The 20371-nt window shown below is 35.4% G+C and overlaps 2 protein-coding genes across 2 annotated transcripts; one reads left to right on the forward strand and one right to left on the reverse strand.

Moving 5' to 3' along the window:
- Positions 1-95: 95 nt before the first annotated feature.
- LOC147565493 (17.8 kDa class I heat shock protein-like) lies at positions 96-1097 on the forward strand. The gene has a single exon (XM_086651977.1). The coding sequence runs from the start codon at positions 469-471 to the stop codon at positions 952-954; it is 486 nt and encodes a 161-aa protein (XP_086508103.1). The 5' UTR covers positions 96-468; the 3' UTR covers positions 955-1097.
- Positions 1098-9997: 8900 nt separating this feature from the next.
- LOC147565494 (uncharacterized) lies at positions 9998-12493 on the reverse strand. Its single transcript, XM_086651978.1, has 5 exons — positions 11848-12493; positions 11417-11752; positions 10955-11309; positions 10707-10817; positions 9998-10629 (listed from the first exon to the last, which is right to left on the reverse strand). The coding sequence occupies exons 1-5, from the start codon at positions 12163-12165 to the stop codon at positions 10511-10513; spliced, it is 1239 nt and encodes a 412-aa protein (XP_086508104.1). The 5' UTR covers positions 12166-12493; the 3' UTR covers positions 9998-10510.
- Positions 12494-20371: the final 7878 nt, after the last annotated feature.

The following is a 20371-nucleotide window of genomic DNA, read 5'->3' on the forward strand; positions in this document are numbered from 1 at the left end:
AAATTCAGTTCTAAGTCTAAGAGTAAGGGATTTGACTCTTGGTAAAAGTAATTTATCTTTTAGGTTTATCCATGTATTTATAGGGTAATTAAAAAATAAAGGTAGTGTAGGTGCGCTTAAAACTCATTCTAAGCAACCTTTAGTCGTTGTCCACTTGGGAGTTGGGCCTTCCTCGAGGGATTGGATCCGTTTAAGAGTATGATGGCCCGAATTTATTTATTCAAGAAGGTTGTAGAAGCACCCAGATAGAGAGAGAACCAGAAGTGAAACGATCTTCTTCTGGAATAGTCGACATCACCCCAGAATTGTCTCCACCCACTATAAATGGAAGATGGTATTTACGGGACAATTCAATTTCAAGATTGTGATTTCCTCAAAGACATAAAAAAAACACTCTCTCAAACTCAATTCGATCAAACACTTCCTGCCCTCAATTACTTTCTGTTCAAATTTTAATCACAAGAAATAATGTCGATCATTCCAAGTTTCTTCGGTGGCAACAGAAGATCAAACATCTTCGACCCATTCTCTCTAGACATCTGGGATCCATTTCAGGACTTCCCCTTTTCCAACAACACCCTCTCTGGCTCTGAGATTTCAAAAGAAACATCTCAATTGGCTAATACCCGAATCGATTGGAAAGAAACTCCAGAAGCCCATATCTTCAGAGCTGATATACCAGGTGTTAATAAAGAAGAAGTGAAGGTTGAAGTTGAAGAAGGTAGAGTTCTTCAGATTAGTGGTGAAAGAAACAGAGAGAAAGAAGAGAAGAATGATAAATGGCATCGTGTTGAAAGAAGCAGTGGGAAATTTCTCCGTCGATTCAGGTTGCCTGAAAATGCAAAAGTGGAAGAAGTGAAAGCTTCAATGGAGAATGGGGTACTCACTGTAACTGTTCCTAAAATGGAAGAGAAGAAACCTCCTCAAGTGAAGTCCATTGACATCTCTGGTTAAAAATATGGAAAAATTGTTGTGTTTAGAGTCTTGTTAATGTTGTTTGGTGTCATGGGCATGTAATAAAAGTGGTCTAGTTTTGAGTGTTATTAGTACTACTTGTTATGTTATTGGGGAGTTCTAAAAGATAATTTCTGGTTTAACTTGGGAGTCCTATTTGGTTTCTTGTTTTTAAATGCTAGTATTATCTCATTGAGTATTTTATTTGAGTGAAACCAATTACACTTGGTAAACTAAAATCCCCAATTAAAACAATGCATGGAAGGTGCTGAAAATATGTACCTAAGTCTTTTTAGAGTTATTAACCTTGGGGAGGAGCTGAAGAAAACTTTTATCCTGACTTGAATTTTTGTTCATTCGACTCTGCCTCAGGCCCAATAACACATTACCCTACCTATCTGAGTTTTCTAGCGGCCTCAGATACCTGTCTGAAGTTGCGTAAGTGCTCTATGTGTTGACCAAAATCCACACCAGGGCCCTCGGCACTAAAAGCGCCCATTAAGACGTCAAGCCCAGCGCAACACTCTCGGGCCCAGCCCAGAAGTCTCTTAATGGGCCATCGTCGCCAAGACCCTAAAACTCGTGTCGAGCCCAACCACGTGCAAAGAGTCTCCACGTGCACAGAACTCCACACGCCTGAGTCTCCACACGCCTGGCGCTTGACACGTCTAGATCTCCATGCACGTGTTAAAGATCATTTGACGATGAGATCCTCGACATGTCACATATGCCCATAATGACATAGATCTCAAACTTGGTCAACGTAACTCCAGAGACAATTATCCCCCATCAATGACATGCATAACATGGTAACGTCTCACATAAATGTGAGACCATGCACATGCACAATCAGAGTAGTTGCCAGAGAACATGCACAACCGTTGTGCATGTACAGCCAGTGTACACGTCACCATATCCCAGGTATCTTACCATGCATTTACTCCGTAACGGTCAGCCTTTACTCCTCCCAACGGATCACTCCTCAAGCCTATATAAAGAGGAGCACTTTCATTTCTCAGATCATCGAATACAGAGCAAAGCAACTCATACAACTTCTTCTTCTCCACTCGCCCTCTGTTCTTCGATTATTCTTGAGACGTTGCATACAAGTTCACCTGGTTCTGGTCGTGGACACTACTAGACGCCTCAAGGGTGTTAAAGCTTATCTTTGCTCGACGCTTCCTGCTCGACGCTTCCGGCTCGACGCTTCCTGCTCGACGCTTCCAGACGTCTTCGAGGAGATCACAACCTTCTTCTTGCTCGACGCTACTGGTAACATCTACTCTCATACTTCTGATCATTTCACTCCCGTAGATTCGAACTCCGGTCATTCTACGAGCCTAGCCACTCTCCGATTACACATCAACGGTTATACCCTCGGCTTTTCATTTATTATCCATTGTAATACTTTGCTAACTTGACCGTCGGAGGGCCCTTGGCAGGCACCATCCCGGTGTCCCCCCAAGCCTTCACGGGTTTGTTTGTGTATGTTCACCTTCTTTTGCAGGTTTCTTTCACACGTTGCTGGTGCCCATCAATCAAGAACTCGACGTTTGGAATTCCAGAAGACGTTTCAGCTACCGACCTTCTGACTTCCGACTCGTAGACTTCTCACCGTCTACACTCTGCCACATCATCTACAACACCACATCATCATCTTCTCCAATAAGTCGTCGGTCGGTAAAAAAAAATCACTTATCTCTCACTATAAACAAATCCGGCGAAGGGAAACCCCTTCGCCAGAGGTCTGTTCGTGCACAGACCAGATCTGGTCACGAACAGACCTTGTTGAACAGACCAGATCTGGTCACGAACAGACCTTCATGAACAAACCATCAAGGTCTGTTCGTCGAACAGACCAGATCTGGTCACAAACAAACCTTCGTGAACAGACCTCTGGCGAAGGAGTCTCCCTTCGCAGGATTTGTTTAGAGAGAGAGTAGAGAAAAAAAAATTAAGTATGAAGGTCGTCGACCGGTCGACGGATTTTTTGACCGGCCGACGACTTATCGCAGAAGATGATGATGTGGCATTGTAAATGACGTAGCAGGGAGTTGTGATGAGATGGAGGAGAGAGAGTACCAAACACTTAACTTTAACAACGAAAATAGGGTCTTCTCAGTATTATTGATAAAGTAGGGGGCCTGACGGGAAGCTGGTCACAAAGTAGGGGGCTTCTAGAGAAATAACCCAAACTTCAACTAACATAAATGTAACCAGCAAAGTATATATTGCTCCTATGTTTTGAGTACTAGATGCTTATTGGAAACTCAAGTTTTTCTTCTCCCCATTATGACTTGTATATTATATGAACAAATGTAAGATTTACAATTATAAATAGTTTGATTTGTTATAAAATGGATTTCTATATTTTTGGGTAACAGATTAAAATTTACTAGATGTACAAGTGAAAAAAAATGTATGCACGTTCGATAACTGAGATTATTTCTTTATTATGTTAGTTTTCAGTCCGTCCCTTAATTAGTTCCTAGTTCCGCCTCTGGTTATAAGACTTCTATGTATCAAAATATTGTATATTCATGATTTATTTACATTAACTACAATAAGTTAATGCTAGTTACATGTCTTTGTTTTCATACATTTTAATTTGTCTTTTTTTTCATACATTTTAATTTGTGAAAAAGAAAAGGAAAAGGAAAAGCAAGCAGAGCAACCACTCTGACCTACCTTGTCTTATATAAGTGGACATTTCAAACAGCCAATGGAAGAAATCAAGCGTGTAAAGTATGAGGTGTCAATATTACCCTTTTTTTTTTCTTCCAACATTTCTAGGACATACAAGGAAGTGAAAGACAATTTCTAGTTATAAGATATTATGAGATTTTAAGAATTTGGAGAGAGAAAGTGGATGATACACAAACAATGGCGTGAATTTCGGGTAGAATGATGGATGTAAATGATACTACTACAAACAATATCTAGCTGTACAAAATCTCCATCATCTCCATGTTAAACCCCTACCAAACACAAAAGAAAAAGATGAAAGATAGTCAAGCCTGACCTATGCGTCTCTTTGAAGCCTCTCTTTTAAAGAGAAAAGAAGATTAAATAAGGTGGACCCTAGGGAAACTAATGAGTTTTATTAGGAATTTGTTTGGAAGTAGAAATGTCCACAGTTCAACAAAAAAAGAAAAAGTAGAATTGTCCATCTAATTTGAGAGCGGTCAAATGCGCCCTTTAAAATTGCTATCCAAGACTCAAAAAAAAAGAATTGATTCTGTTGTAGTCAATTTTGTTTCACCTCCAACACCTCTAGGTGTCCTTTTCAGCTTGATTGGTTTGAAAATCAAAACAAGGTCTCACACTCGAACCATCTGAGAGGTATCAGAATGTCCAGTCTGTGAAGTATCAGACTGTCCAGTCTTAGAGCCAAAACAAATCTTCCGACTGGTTCGAATCTGAGATGGCTTAAATTTTTTTAGATTCAGGGAGTCGATTCATACTTAAAAATTACTCTAAAATCACTCAAAATCAACCTAAAATCGGTGATAGACACTTTGCAAAATTTAATTTGTTAAGAAAGAAAAAGACACGAAAAAATTAGAAAAAGATTTTTACTATCCTAACAGAGAAGAAGAACTTCATCAAAAAAAAAAACAGAGAAGAAGAAGTTTACAAATAAAAAACAAGAAAGAAGAAGGCAGGAAGAAATCAAGGAAGAAGGATAGGAAAAATCAAAAGTTCAAGAAAAAGAAGAAATTGGGGGAAAGAGAGAAGACACGAGAAGAGAATACGATGAAATTAGGATAGAAAATTTGTGCGAATAGAGAAGGGCACAAATAGCAACGTTACGAGGCGCCTTTAGCCGGACCCAACATAATGGGAAGGATTCACAAATTAGGGACTAATTATGCAATAAGATTCTATTTACCAAGTAAAGTTGATCAGGCGGGGGCAGGCCCCCACCATAATACAACTTGTAATCCACTTTTAGGCTAGTAAGATAATCAAAGTTCAAAAACAACCTATGCAAGCATCCTCCCTAAATGATGGTACTAAATAGTATCCAAATCAAGGCACTAATGATTTTACTAAGTATGTTTATATTAATGAAGAATGTTGCCATCTACCATCCTTCCCCACTAAGCAATCAACCTTGTCTTTCTAATCTCTCTCTCTTTCCCTCTCATATCTCTCTCTATCCAAGGGTCCACCCAACTTAGTTTTAAACATAAAGGTAAATCCAAAAACCAGAATCCCATGAATTGGGGTGTTGTTACCAGCTATACCTGCAACGCCGACCCAAGAAACCTCAGCTGCTCTGTCATTAACATTTTTTTTAAATAAGAATGTGTTTTTCTTGGTTTACTCCTTCAATAAAATTATTGCTTGAATATAACCCTCAGTAATTTGTATTTTACCTCACCTTTCCGTCTTCTCAAGGTTATAACAAGGGTTATTTCCCTAATCAGGGGCGTGGGTGAGGGAGTGCCACAGGTGCGGCCACACAAGGCCTCCCTCACCCTAAGGGCCCCATTTTTTTTAGTAAGAGTAAGGAAAATAACAAAAGGGTGTGAGCGTAGTTATGTAGCAAGTATTGATGGCCGACAAGTTGGTATGTGGTTAGTTTTAGTGCAGCAGGCGTCCCAGTTCGAATCCCACTACGTTCTTTTACATTTTAAATGAAAACTCTCTGAGCACTAAGTTATTTGGTCAAACCCACGATATATGGACATTTATTTTCTTTTAACATTTTAGATGAAAACTCTCTGGGCACTTTAAGTTATTTGGGCCAAAAATCATGGGTTATCTTGCAACCATCTATGTTAACTATTTCATGAAATTTGGGAGTTTAAACCACTTATTAAGTCATACTTTTATTCCGCGGAAAAATAATTATTTTACACAAACTTTTCTCGACAACTTATAGATTTATTAATTTCACTATGAAATATACATTTTTTTTTGTTCTGAAACTATGGAATATACTTGTTTTTTTGTATGTATTAATGCAAAAACTATTGTTTATATCTATTTGAATCGCATATTTATTTTGTTATATGAATACTTTTCAAAATTCTTATTGTTGAATATCAATTAGATAATCGTGACTACCTATTGTAGTCGTCCAGCAGAGAATATAATTTTGATACATTATTGCATTTCAATTTTTTTAAGTAAATTAGTTACGCAAGTAATACATTCATGCATAAATTCTTACATGATATCTATTTATATAATGGTCAAACTGTTCCATAACTATTTTTATATATTATGTCTCAAAAAAATTATTTGTCAGACCCTCGATCAAAATCTCGCACCGGGCCTCCAAAATCTCAGCCACGCCACTGTCCCTAATAGCCCCTAACTTTGTGACCAGCTTCCAGCCTAGCCCCTAACTTTAGCAATAATTTCTGTATGACCACCTTTTCCCGTTATCTTTAACTTTCCGTTACTCTCTCTCCTCCATCTCATTTTCTCTCTCTGCCAAGTCACCTATCACGCCACATCATCATCTTCTCCGACATAAGTCGCCAGCAGGCCAAATTTCCGGCTGGCGACCTTCAATTTTTTTTTATTTTTTTTTTTCTCTCTCTCTCTTTCCAAATTTTTTTTTTATTTCCTTTCACCTTTCTCTCTCTAAACTCCGGCGAAGGGGGTTTCCATTCGTCGGAGGTCTGTCGTGATGAACAGACAGATCTGTTCGTGATGAAGGTATGGTCTGTCGCGAAGGGAAACCCCCTTCGTCGGAGTTTAGAGAGAGGAGAGGTTTTTTTTTTTTTTAAAAAAATTTTTTTTAGAGAGAGCAAAAAAAAAAATTGAAGGTCGTCGGCCGGAAATTTGGCCGGTCGGCGACCGTCAGGTGAAGATGATGATGTGGCTTGCTGAGATGATGTGGTAGAGAGAGAAAATGAGATGGAAGAGAGAGAGTAACGAAAAAAGGTGGCCATACGGGAATTATTGCTAAAGTTAGGGGATAGGCAGGAAGCTGGTCACGAAGTTAGGAGCTATTAGGGACCCTTATAACAACAGGTGTGACGGAGTCTAGTGGTTTGAATACCCTTTGTATTGGGACCCTTAAGGTATTGGGTCAATTCCCCTTTAAATCCATTAAACAGAACATTGGATGAGACAATCTGCAGGGCCGGTCCTGGAGTGCAAGCGGGCAAAACCTCGTTTCGGATTACTAAAGTCAAAGGGCCTCACAAGAAGCCTACAAAGATAGAATTTTGGGGGCCCCATTTATTGTCTCTTTAATAAAGGGTAGTGGATAGGGATTTAGGAGGACATTCGTGGACAAAATGTCTCGTAGACATTTCGAGACATTTTAAGACATTTCGAGACATTTGTCTGTAGACAAAATGTCTTTATAGACATTTTAAGACATTTGATTCATGGACAAAAAGTCTTTATGGACATTTCAAGACATTTGGTTTATAGACAAAATGTTTTGGAGACATTTCAACATATTGAATCCATGGACAAAATGTGTAGTGGATATTATTATTATTATTATTATTATTATTATTAATATTATTATTATTATTATTATTATCTCATCATGGATGACAATTGGTAGGTATTTATTATTTTAGTATTGTCTAACCATACAAAATAATATATTTGTACTCATATTTTAATAATATATTTTTCGAGTTTTGTGGACGTCTGTGGATATCTGAGGACATTTATGGACAATTGGTGGACATTTATTTATTTAATTTTATCATTATCGTTTAATCATATGAAATAAAAATAATTGTACCATTATTTCGAAAATATATTTTTCGACTTTGGTAGCCATCCGTAGATATCTGTGAACATTGATGGACAATTGGTAAATATTTATTGTTTTATATAGTATACTAATATATATATATATATATAATATGATAATAATATAATATAGTAATATGATAATAATATCATTATTACTATAATATAATATAATAATATAATAATATAATAATATAGTAATACAATAATATAGTAACATATAATAAGATAATAATAATATAACATAGTAATATAATAAGATAATATTATAAAATATAATAATAATAATACAATAATATAATAATATAATAATAATAATAATACAATAATATAATAATATAATAATAATAATACAATAATATAGTAATATAAGAAAATAATGTAATAATAATAGGATAATAATAATATAATATAATAATATGATAATAATATCATTATTACTATAATATAATAATAATAATATAATATAGTAATAATATAATATACTAATAATACAATAATATAGTTACATATAATAAGATAATAATAATATAGTATAATAATATAATAATAAGATAATATTATAATAATAATATAATAGTAGTATAATATAGTAATGGCAATAATATCATTATTACTATAATAAAGTATTATAATAATTAATATTTTTATATATTATTTATTATAAATTATTTAATCTAATTTGATAATAATAATTATTTTTATATTTCTTAATGAAATGTCCACAAGTGTCTTCCATATTTTGAGAGACATTTTCTCTCCAAAAGCTCTCCAAATTTACACTAAAATGTCCTCACATGTCTCCAAAACCAATTTGTCTTGAAATGTCCTTAATTTCGTGTCTCTAACGAATACCACAGACATTTCAGGACATTTGAAATGTCTCAAACGAATAACACGGACATTTAGAGACATTTAGAGACATTTTAAATGTCCCCAACCAATAACACAGACATTTGGAGACATTTAAAATGTCCCCAACCAATAACATAGGATTTGGAGGGACATGGCAATGTCCCTCCAAATCCCCAACCACTACCCCCCCTAAAATTATCAAAGACAACAAGTAGGTTACTTTAACGTTATTGGCACTTTGGGCATGAAGTATGTTAAAGATTCTTAGCAATCAAGGCATTATCTCAAACATAAACATTTTTTTCTTCTTAAATTGAATTTTTTTATTACGCCACAATTACTAAATCTCCTCTACCACTATAGTTCCACTACCATTACCATTACTAAACTTCAACACCATAACCACCACCATTAAATTGTTTTCTTAAATTACTTTAGTTGACACTTCTACCACCGCCACAATTACTAAACCTTCACGTTGTACCTCCACTACCACCACCGTTACTAAAACTCTACCACTGTACTTCCATTACCACCATCATAACAAAACTTCAACACCACAGCTACCACCAATACTAAACTTCCACCGCCACCACAACTACCTCCAAACCACGACCACACTATCACCCTAAGCACCAAAAAAAAAAGGTTGAACAAGGTACTAACTCGTCGAATTCCTTGTCGAACCACTTGATCGGGAGACGACTAAGGATTGTTGAGGGCTCTCCCCGAACTCAAACTGAATTTTTAGTAACTCAATCAGATCTTTCGATTCGGATTACAAGTAATGAACACTAAGTTTCATTTTTAAACCTCACATTATGTGTAAGGAAAATGTAGAAAGTTTCGATATACAATTTTTTTTTCTTCTAAAAGGCGTGTAGGTTATATTCTCGAAATTCGTTTCGGGGTCCGAAATCTCAGGACCGGCCTTGACAATCTGTTTCTAAAAAATTTCTCTTTTTGTTTTGGATAAAATCTCTTTTATATACTAACAAATTTTCATTTCATATTATGCGACCATTATACAATTTGCAAACATAAAATTGCAAAACGAAATTGAGAGACGGAATCCAACCGGACCGTTCATTCGCATGCTCTTAGATTTTCAATGGCTAGATCAATGTCCAATACGGTAATACGAGGTGTGATTCATGCTCGAGAACCAAGTTTTATAATCTAACCAGTAGACAATAAGTTCGCGAGACATAATCTTAACCACTAAAGATAAGAATTTTTCAATCTTCAAATGTAGAAGGCGTAACTTTAGTCATTTCTATTTATTTTATTTTTTTGAGTTCAATCGAAATTTTCATTGATAGGTAGAAATTCAATCCAATACAGTCTCATTTTGCCATTTACTTTAGCCATTTCTAATATCGCAAGTAAGATTCCTCAAATACTGATTGCATTCGTGGGTTAAAACTGAAAACCCTAAAAGGCTAAAATATACTCAAAAGGGGTAATGGGAGCCCACTACAAAAGACATTACATTATGATAGTATTATACATCTTTCAACAAAAAAAATTTGATACTATTATACATCAATATTTATTCATTTCGGGAGGCAGTGGTAGATGGGGGGCTTCCCTTTGTAAGGAGGGTTTAAATTTTCAAAATTTTCTATTTTCTATTTTCTTTCTTCCTCCCCTACTCTGCCATTACAGACAACCCAAAAAAAAACACCAAAAAGGACTACAATAGACCACATAACTGAAAGCACATCCCCACTGATTTATTACCAAAACAAGCTTCTCTCTCTCTTGAAAATCTTCCATTAAACAGAACACAATTATTTCCCTTCCTATCACTACAAAAAACATTTCATCTCTTCTTCTATTAGTACTACTAATAAGAGATTTGGTTAGAAACACAAGATTCTTGGGTCTTCATTTTAACTACTAACAAACACAAGACTACTACTAGGTAAGACATTAGGTTAGTAACACAAGATTTAGGGCTTTAATATGTCCACTCCTGAGGAAGTTGAATAATCTCAGGGTTCCTTCCATGAATTGGAATCTGATTTCCAGCTCTTTGTTGAGATACCAATAGATTATTTCTATTCATCATAGCACCACCTGTATACAAAAATAAAGTCAGAATAAGAACTTGTTAATCTAGAGAGAGAAACAAGTAATTGGGGGTAAGTGTTTACTGTGATCAAATGCATATCCTCCATTAAAGGGTTTCTGAGCAGAACCCATATCATCAAAATTTAATTTTAGGGCATGAACTACTCTTTCTGGAAGCAGAGCTGTAGAACAAACTGTTCATTTGAAATAGAGGAACAAAAATTAGAAAAATTTAACTGAATAAAGATTAAAAAATCAAACTATTATAAGAAAAATATAAACAAATATTGGAATTAAATAACTCATAAACCATTAAAAGAACGATTTTTACCTGTTTTTTTCCGGGTATCAGAAGGATTACCAATCCGGCGAGGCAAGAAAACACCAGTTCCAGAAGACTTCTCTTTTCTTGCTCCTGGTCCTCCAAGGAAGACTGCTCTCATACCAGAACCAGCTTGGTGGTGGTGGTGTTGTTGGGGTTTAGGGTTTTGTAGAGGAGGCCAAGATGAAGGAGATAAACCCAGAGGAGGATGAACACATCCGCCATTAACAAACCCATTAGAAGAAACCAAGTTGTTTCTTAATGGCTGATGATTCTGTTGTACTGGTTGAGCTGGATTTCCACTTCTACCCCAAACACCAGAACATTGTTCTTGATACTGTTTATGTTGATTCAACTTCTGAAACTATAAAGAACAAGAAAATACCCAAATTAGTATTTTTATTAACAGAGATTAGAAGAGATTAACTAAGGAATTAGAAACTTTTGAACAAAACCCAGTAACTAAATTACCTGAATATTCTGTAACTGATGATGGGTAAGAGCCTGAGCTTGAATCTGGGACCGGTTTGAAAAACCCCCAAAATTTGGGTTGTTCTTGACAGGAGCAGAAACTGGACTAGGGTTTCTTGGGGGACCGAGTAGTCCTCTACCATGGTTATGGAAGTGAGTCATTTCATCGTTCATCTTCATCCTTACAACTTTTCCGGCAGCTGCGAATAGAAGACCCCAAGCGTCGTCTTTGTCGTTCATCGTTGGTATTGGTGGTGAAGAAACCTGAGAAGGTCCATTAGGGCTTCCATGGTTGAAAAACAAAGTCGATTGAGGTGAACCAGACATAACCCATACCTGAAAACCAAGAAAAACCCACAAAAATCAGAACCAGAAAGAGAAAAATTCAGAAATCTGAAAAGGGTTTAAACCCAAATAAAACGAAAACTTACATTTTTAGTAGTAGTACTATTTCTCTCAACTTCTTGAAGAGTTGAGTGAACCATTTGCTGAGTCAACCCAGCAAGATAATCTTCTTCATCACTTTCTGTCTCAGTCGAACTCACCACCGATTCAACCGGAGAACTACTAACAGAGGACTCATACGAGCTAAATCCATAAGGAAACTCAGAAGGAAAACAAAACCCATTTCTGATTTCAGTGTTTTCTTCTTTCTGGTAGTTGATTTTCTTCTTCTCCATGACTAAATCGTCGTCTGTGAGAAACTGGGAAGGAAGCCAAAACTCTCCGTCGTCTAAATACTCAGCCATTAAAGGTGTGAGAGAGTATTAGAGAGAGAAAGTGGGGAGGGAATGTCGAAGAATAGAGGAGCTTTATTAAGGTTTAAGGGATCTTTGTTAAGGAAAACCTTTGAAAGGAAGAAATGTTAAAGAGATTTTGAAAGAAAGCGAAGGAAAAGAAATCAATATATATACAAGAAAAGGGGAAAGGAAAATGGAAGTTATGGAGATAAAGGAAGAAAAAGAAAGCCCTAGAAAAAGCATAAGCAACCCGAAAACCCGTTTTCTGTCTTGGGTGTTTGGAATGGACATTTGTCCTTCACTTCTAATCCATCTGCCATCCGTTTAATCTCACCTTAAATTCAAAATTACCAAACAAATAGGAAATTTGTGGATACCCCCTCTCACTCATGTATAGTTAGGAATGCCCCTCCTTCTAATGTCTAATTAGGAAAGTCCCCTTTTATGTTTGATTCAATTGTTTAAGCAACGGGCGAATATAGCTCGTGACTATTTTTTTTGTTTTCTCCCTCTCTTGTCCAATAATCGTAATAATGTACTATAATTTCGGTTGTCGGTGACCAACAAATTGTATCTCTCTAGCATTATCTTATCTCTTACCTCTTTTTCTTTATCTTCATATTTTTCTCTTAAAAAATTAAAATAAAACGTCGAAATATATAGGAAGAGTTCTGGCAGAGTGGAAGTTCTTTTCACCAGAATCATAGTGAAGGGGTGGAACATCCCTCTTCACTGGTGAAAGAGAGAATTTCGCTTTCCAATGAAGGGAATGGTTTTGGCCCTTTCTTTCACTGATAAGACTTTCCTTTCATTCATTAAGGGGGAAATCCCACTTTTTTCTTATAAATATGAGTAGAAAAATTTAGGAATAAATTAAATTTTAAATCTTTCTTCCAAATAGTTTTGCCATCTTGTGCTTCCTTTTCTCTCTCTCCCTTTAGTTGTTCATTTTCTATACCAATAATGGTACTTTAACTAATTTGGCGAAGTATATTTTCTAATTTACTCTTCCTGCATCTACGAGGAGGATGATTCCCTTTTTAAAACGGTTTTCCTTTCCTATTTGAAGGTGAATCATCTCTTTCTTGCGTCGCGAAGGGAATATAATGTCCTATGCAAATTTTGATGGAAAAACTTATTCCTTGATTTGGGAAGAGGTTCTTCTTCTTCTTAGGCCCTGAAAGATATAAGCATTGACAATTTGACAAAGGAGTTTTCCCATTATCGAGAAAGAGTTTTAGACTTCAGCTTTTCTTTCTGACATTTTGTATTTAGTTTCAAAAACTACTAAATCAACTGAGCTCCTCCATGGAAGGGGAACGGAGAAGAGTGAATATATGTAGAGAGAAAAGGAAGAGTTCGAAATGAAAACAAAATCCAAACTTGGTGGAGGATGTTAGCTAAAGGGCTAAAACAACCAACTAGACTGTCTGAGGGACTAGACTTGGAAGTTGCTCCCAATTACGGGGCAAAAGGAATTCAAGCAACAAATATCTATCTGAACCTCTTTACTTGATTTTGTTGACTAATATACCCCTATTCAAAGTGTAACTGTTTAAAACCATGATCTATTTTTGGTCTTTGAGATTTGAACTGCCACCAACGGCAACGGCCAACCCATAAGCGGCCCAGAAAATATCCCCTTCAGGACAATTACCCAGTAAATCATTTTGTTGGGCCGGGTCAAAAAACGGGTCATGAAATATTAAAGATCCGAATATCTATTTAAACCCGAATACCCGATTACCTGTCCTGTACAATCCTGTTGACTTTTTGTACAGGAATTAAATACTTCAGTTGACCTTGGGTTATCACTTCAAATTGAGTTGTTCTATGATCTACAATGATATCTAAGCCATTGGATTATTATATTTTTGCTATATTTGTGGTTAGATCCAGAGGATATCCATGTTACAGAATAAACGCCTTAAATTAGTGCATAATCGTGTATACTTATTCATTTGGGTATTATGTGCGTGCATGTATACCACTTATCGCTTTGCGTATGTCAACAAATAATGCAACTTAACAAGTCAAAAGCACTTAAATAATTACAAATCTGATTTAGACTTAGGTTTTATGTTCTTAAGACAACATCAAAGATATTTGTATATTAGAGAGGATCTAGGAATCAATAGGATTATGGAGGACGTCGAAGTTTGGTATGTTATAAAGTAGAAAAATTAAGATTTAACATTTACTCTAATAATCCATGGTTGAAGGACTCGTAATCTTATTAGATTTAAAATCACGTACAATAATAGTAATGTAAATACAAATAAGTAGTACTCCGTACAAAAAATCAATAAGTTCAAGACAAGTCTTTAGCTCAAACAAATGAAATAAACCTTTGCGTGACGATATTAGACCGAGAAATATTAATATATTTCACAAAATTTCATTATACCATTTATAGTTCAACTAACAGTGTTGGAGGTCAGAGGTAATTATGTTATGTGTCTAGTAGAATTCTTTTGCAGCTATTAGAAAAAAGATTTTATACTTAAGAATTACATTTTGTTTTTCTTATAACTTTATAATAGAAAAAAAAAGTGATTTAATTGAGTAAATAACTGAAAGTGGATCTAGATTCCTAGATCCGTCAAAAGTTGGATCTACTGGATTCTTCTCTAGTTGTGTAATTAACTAAAAAGACTTGCACGTCTGCCGGCATGGACTCTAAAAATAACTTTGAGAGTTGTAATTTTGGTCATTAAAGAAAAATTTAGAAGATAAAAGTTTTGTGTCGATTATTAGGATGGGTGGTTATGTACTTATGTGTTCGTTGTTTACGTGATAAATAGTTACTCCCTTCTTCATAGACTTCAATTTTTTATCACACTTAAAGGAATTCAAATTTGAAAACTTTTAAGGGAGAAATTTAATTAGAATTTTGTTTCTTTTTCAAAACTTCATTTGAAAGCAAAGTACTCTCTACCAGCCGAAAGTGACCCCACTCAAACAAAATGGAATTGAAAAGAGCGGGAAAATTATTTCTACAGGAATTCAAAAGAAGAAAAGATAACAAAAATTGGATTTAAATTTTAAAAAAGGCAAGTATATGTGGAAGTTTGAATTCCTAGATATTACCCCAGAAAGGAAAAAAGACAAGGTTGGAGCTAATACAAGGAGGCAAAACAGGTCAGACACCCACAACTCTAGAACATTATGTAACCTTTGCTTTTTTGGGGCCTAGAATTTTGTAAGCTACAATTTCATAGGTTTCTAATCAAGTAAAAACTTACAAAACTACTTATTACACACTTGAATTTTACTCATATTTGTTGGAAGCGTAAGTGTTGCACTGTGGAACGCATGATACATAAAAATAAGTAAGATTCAGTGATCAGATAACATAGATGGTTAGTGGTTGATATCTGATGTCAAATAGAGTTGTTCAAAACCGTTAATTATTTCAGGAAAGTTTATTCGATGGAACATGAATTTGATCAACTTGACTAGAGCAAAGACCTTTTATCTCGTAAAGCACCTTACAATGGCACATAAATTACTAATTACCCCGAAAGGTTTTGTAGGTGCCAAACATAATTGTTGCCATACACATATTTTAAAAATAGGGTCTTCTCAAATTTTAAGGGTAAAAATGCGACAAAAACAATTATGTTGGCCTTAGAACTTCCCAGTTACGCACTTTAGGCATAATTTGAGCCTTGAAGACACGTATTATATATAATTGGACGTAAAATGATCTTCTTAGTTGGATGTACTAATGGATCTTATACTCAGCAGACTTCTTTACCTCAGACACTATTTGTTTTGAAAAGTCAACAACTCTTGGTTGGATTGATTATAAAATTAATTCTTAAATAATAATTAGACCAAGATGAAAAGTCTGTAAAAGTATTAATAGTCGAATGTTTATCCATCACCATCAAGTGAGCTTAGCTCGGTTGGTTGAGGTTGTTGCAGAAGTGGAAGATTGAGGTCAGTTCCCTAGCCATTACAATTTGGATTATTTCCCTAATGGCCCCCTACTTTGTGACCAGCTTCCCGCCTGGCCCCCTACTTTACAAGAAATATCCATATGGCCCTAAAACCGTTAACTTTAACTTTCCGTCACTCTCTCTCCTCCATCTCTTTTTCTCTCTCTGCCATGTCACGCCACCTCATCTATTAGGCCACCTCATCACCTTCTCCGACAGAAGTCGCCGGTCGGCCAAATTTCCGGCCGGCGACCTTCAAACTAAAAAAAAAAATTTTTTTTTTTTTTTTTTAGTTTTAAGGTCGTCGTAATACATGAACTCATTATGCAAACAAACTTGGCGTAAATCTTAACTACGAACTCATTAGTAAACGTAAGATCATTTTGGTTTGGAGAGGAATATGTGGATCATAATATTTTGAAAGAAACATGCATTGTCACTTATGCAGAGAATACTCCTCACATGAAAAAAAAAACTGTTTTTAAGGAATCCACGCTTGTAGAATTTGAGTTTGTTAAAGAGTTAATTCCTATATGGCCCCCTACTTTGTGACCAGCTTCCTTTATGGCCCCCTTTTTTTTCATAAATTCAAATATGACCCCCTTTTTTGAGGTAAATGTCCTGATTACCCTTCTTATTAATATTTTTTCAACATAAAAAAAAAAAAAAAATTGAATTCCACCTCACTTCCTACTCCCCCACACATATCTCTCCACATCATCTCTCTCTCTCCATCTCACCTCTCTCTCCAACTCATCTCTCTCTCTCTCTCCAACTCATCTCTCTCTCTCTCCAACTCATCTCTCTCTCTAACTCACCTCTCTCTCTCTCTCCAAGTCACTCCTTCTTCTCCGACCAAGGTCGCTGGCCGGAAAATTTCCAGCCGGCGACCTTAAAAAAAAAAAAAAATTTTACCTCTTCTCTCTCTCTCTCTCTAGAAACTCCGGCGAAGGGGAAACCCCTTCGCCGGAGTTTCTAGAGAGAGAGAGATGAGGGTAAATTTTTTTTTTTTTTTTTTAAGGTCGCCGGCCGGAAAATTTTCCGGCCGACAACCTTCGTCGGAGAAGAAGGAGTGACTTGGAGAGAGAGAGAGAGGTGAGTTGGAGAGAGAGAGAGAGAGGTGAGTTAGAGAGAGAGAGAGAGATGAGTTGGAGAGAGATGAGTTGGAGAGAGAGAGAGAGGTGAGTTAGAGAGAGAGATGAGTTGGAGAGAGAGAGAGGTGAGTTGGAGAGAGAGGTGACGTGGAGAGAGATGAGTGGTGGAGAAGGAAGTGAGGTGGAATTTAGGTTTTGTTTTTTATTTTATTTTGAAAATACATTAATCAGAGGGGTAGTAATGACATTTGTCTGAAAATAGGGGGTCATATTTGAATTTACGAAAAAAAGGGGGCCGTAAAGGAAACTGATCACAAAGTAGGGGCCATATAGGAATTAACTCTTTGTTAAAATTAGAATTTTTAGGGTCGAATTGTTCATGCAAACCCAATTCTGAACGAATATAGGTATTTAGAATGTAGTCCAAGCTCTCCTGTCAAATTCAAAAGGTGAATTCAAATCGCCTAAAATAGTGTTTGAAAAAATAAAATAAAAGAAAAAACACATAGGAAGAAACAATTAAACACCAATGGGGTTAAAAAGGATTTGGCAAGAAGGATGGTTTGCTTCTTTCTTCTTTTCATCAAAAAGGCAATAGGTTGCTTCTTCTTCCCGCAAAATATATTTTGAATAACCCGCCGAAAGTAGCCTGTGATAGAATTTAAACCATTTTAACGGTCGTTTTCAAATCATGGAATCGGACAAAACAGACTCAGTCATTACGACTCGGTGACTGTACACTTTTTTAAGTAGATAGGCTTGGGCTGGCCCTTTTCTCTTTCGGCCTCTAATCACATTCAAATTTTTTCTGTGGTCTGAGTTGGGTGTGGGACCGGTTCTGAGGGTATGTGACTGGTTGACTCAGTACGTTTTGATCTGCCAAATTTTGCACGGCCTTGTCTCTTTATCATTTTTATCGTGATTAACAGCTATTGTAACGTTTGTCATCCGTTGATTCTCAAATAGGTAGGGTTCTCATTTTGATTTGACGGTTAAGATCTATTGAGATGATCCCTATGTTGATTTCTTTTGGATTTTGACGTACTAAACTAGTAGGGTTAAGGTCCGAGTTGTCAATTTTGAGCCAACCCTCAGCCTTACCCATCCAAGATTCTCGTGTGCATATAAATGTTTCTAGGCACACATATATATCTTTGAAAATACTATTTTCTATGTCGTATATGTTTTTTACTCACAAAAACAATACATAACAAAGTGGGAAAAATACAACATTTAGCATTCAAGTTAAATCGGAAAAAAAAACGTCACAAAAAAGAAACATTTTTTCGGGAAAAAGTATATTTGATTTGTTGAAGATCATTCCGCGGTTGTTGTATTCTAAAAACTTATCCAGTAAACGAGCTTTAACAATTAGAACTATAGCGGTCGTTAGCATTTCTTCCCTTTCAACGACGTGATTAGTGGACTTGACCCCATTTGATAAAAGACAAAGTGACTTGGTAAAAAGAAATGCAGACTGTGGAGTCCATCTAATAACCAATATGAAGTAGACCCTAATGGGGTTTGTGAGTGGGAATGAGTTGCCCTAATTATTTAGAGATTTGAAGTGAAGCATAAGCTACCTAGCTTTTGTTATAAGTTATCACTACCTCCAACTTGTATCGCCCACAAAATCCAAAGATTGATCTCTCATCTTTTCCCTTTAAATAGTTTTTGTTTGCTTTTTTTTTTTTGGAGTGGCCATATGGAATGGGTCAAAAGCAAACTCATCTTTTCATACTAAAATCGTACCAAAATGTTTCAACACAAAAAAAAAAAATCATACCAAAATATTTCAAGTATGTTATGTACTAGATAGATTCTTATTGTTTCAACAAAAAAAAAAAAAGATAGATTCTTATTACTCCCAAAAAAAAAAATAGATGCTTAGTTTTACAATATAAGAAGCCCCAAAGTTTTTCTAGTTATCGGTTGGGCCATGAGAAGAAGTGGGCTTGTGGATATAGCGAGAGTACTTCCTCGCTTCCTAAAGTCTCATATACAACTTACTATGTTTTAACCTAATTTTCTATCTAAATGTTCACATGAATGAGATGCAATCATCTATCATAGTTATAATATGTTTGTAACTATGAAATATGAATAATATAACATATTCCATCAATATGGACTTCATGAAGAAATATATATTGTATCTGAATCCTATTGTCACTGATATACTAACTCATCTAAATGTGTACAAAAGTGTTTCAAAATAAACTTCCTAAGCAGTAGCTACATGTTTTTGGTGCTATTGCTTTATAAAGAATTACATAATAAATATAATACTATAGTATAATAAAGAGTGTACTACTTTGGGGGCTGCAAAATGGTGGAATGCTATTAGAAAAAAAAGCAGCAAGAAAAAGATATCTATGGAATAGTGCAGAGTATGGGGAAGCAACCAGACATTGAAATATGGGAAAGAAAAAGGTTTTGTTGTTGTCTTCTAAGGTTTTCAGGTTATGCTTTGACTCTATGTCATGCTCTTCCCATTAGGAATTCCCATTTGTTCTTCATTTTATTTAGCATTTAATGCTCATTTTTATTAGTTTTATACATTATGGTACCAATGAATTTCACATATTTCAAAATATTTGATCTTATTTGAATCGCGAGTTTAATACGTCTCAATGACGGTCTTCGACTGATTTATATTGGAAATACGACAGTATAAAAGAAATGCTAGTCTGTCACCTGACTTTAATTTTACTGTAGGATTGTAAAATTGTAGCAAGAGGATTTAAGTCCTAATTCTGATAAGAGAATTGGGTATACAAAATTTTGGATAGCACGTGTCATATTGCTCTTGTACTAGTGTAGGTACTTCAAAATTCTTGAGGTCACAAAATCAATAGTCCGTAAGTTGGATATTCAGAATTTATTGATTCGCGTTAGTAAAAACATAAACAAAAGTAGAGTAATATATATAACTTTTAGGATAGCTTCTACAAGCTTTAGGGTTTAGGAAAGTCCTTAGAACAGTTTCACCATATGATGTATGGCATTTGCTACACTCATTTAAACTTCTACTTTCAAAAATGTCTTGGATAAAACTGCATAATAGGATTCTAACCCATAGGCCCTTATTTTCTTCCTTCAAAAAATTCAATATATATGAATTAGTATATACTGAAAAGTAATATAGTATTCCTGTCTACTAAATTGCATTAGTTT

The sequence above is a fragment of the Eschscholzia californica genome, unplaced genomic scaffold (genome assembly GCF_041429995.1).
Source record: "Eschscholzia californica isolate CP2 unplaced genomic scaffold, dmEscCali1.0.p SCAF_1, whole genome shotgun sequence".
Classification (NCBI taxonomy): Eukaryota; Viridiplantae; Streptophyta; class Magnoliopsida; order Ranunculales; family Papaveraceae; genus Eschscholzia; species Eschscholzia californica.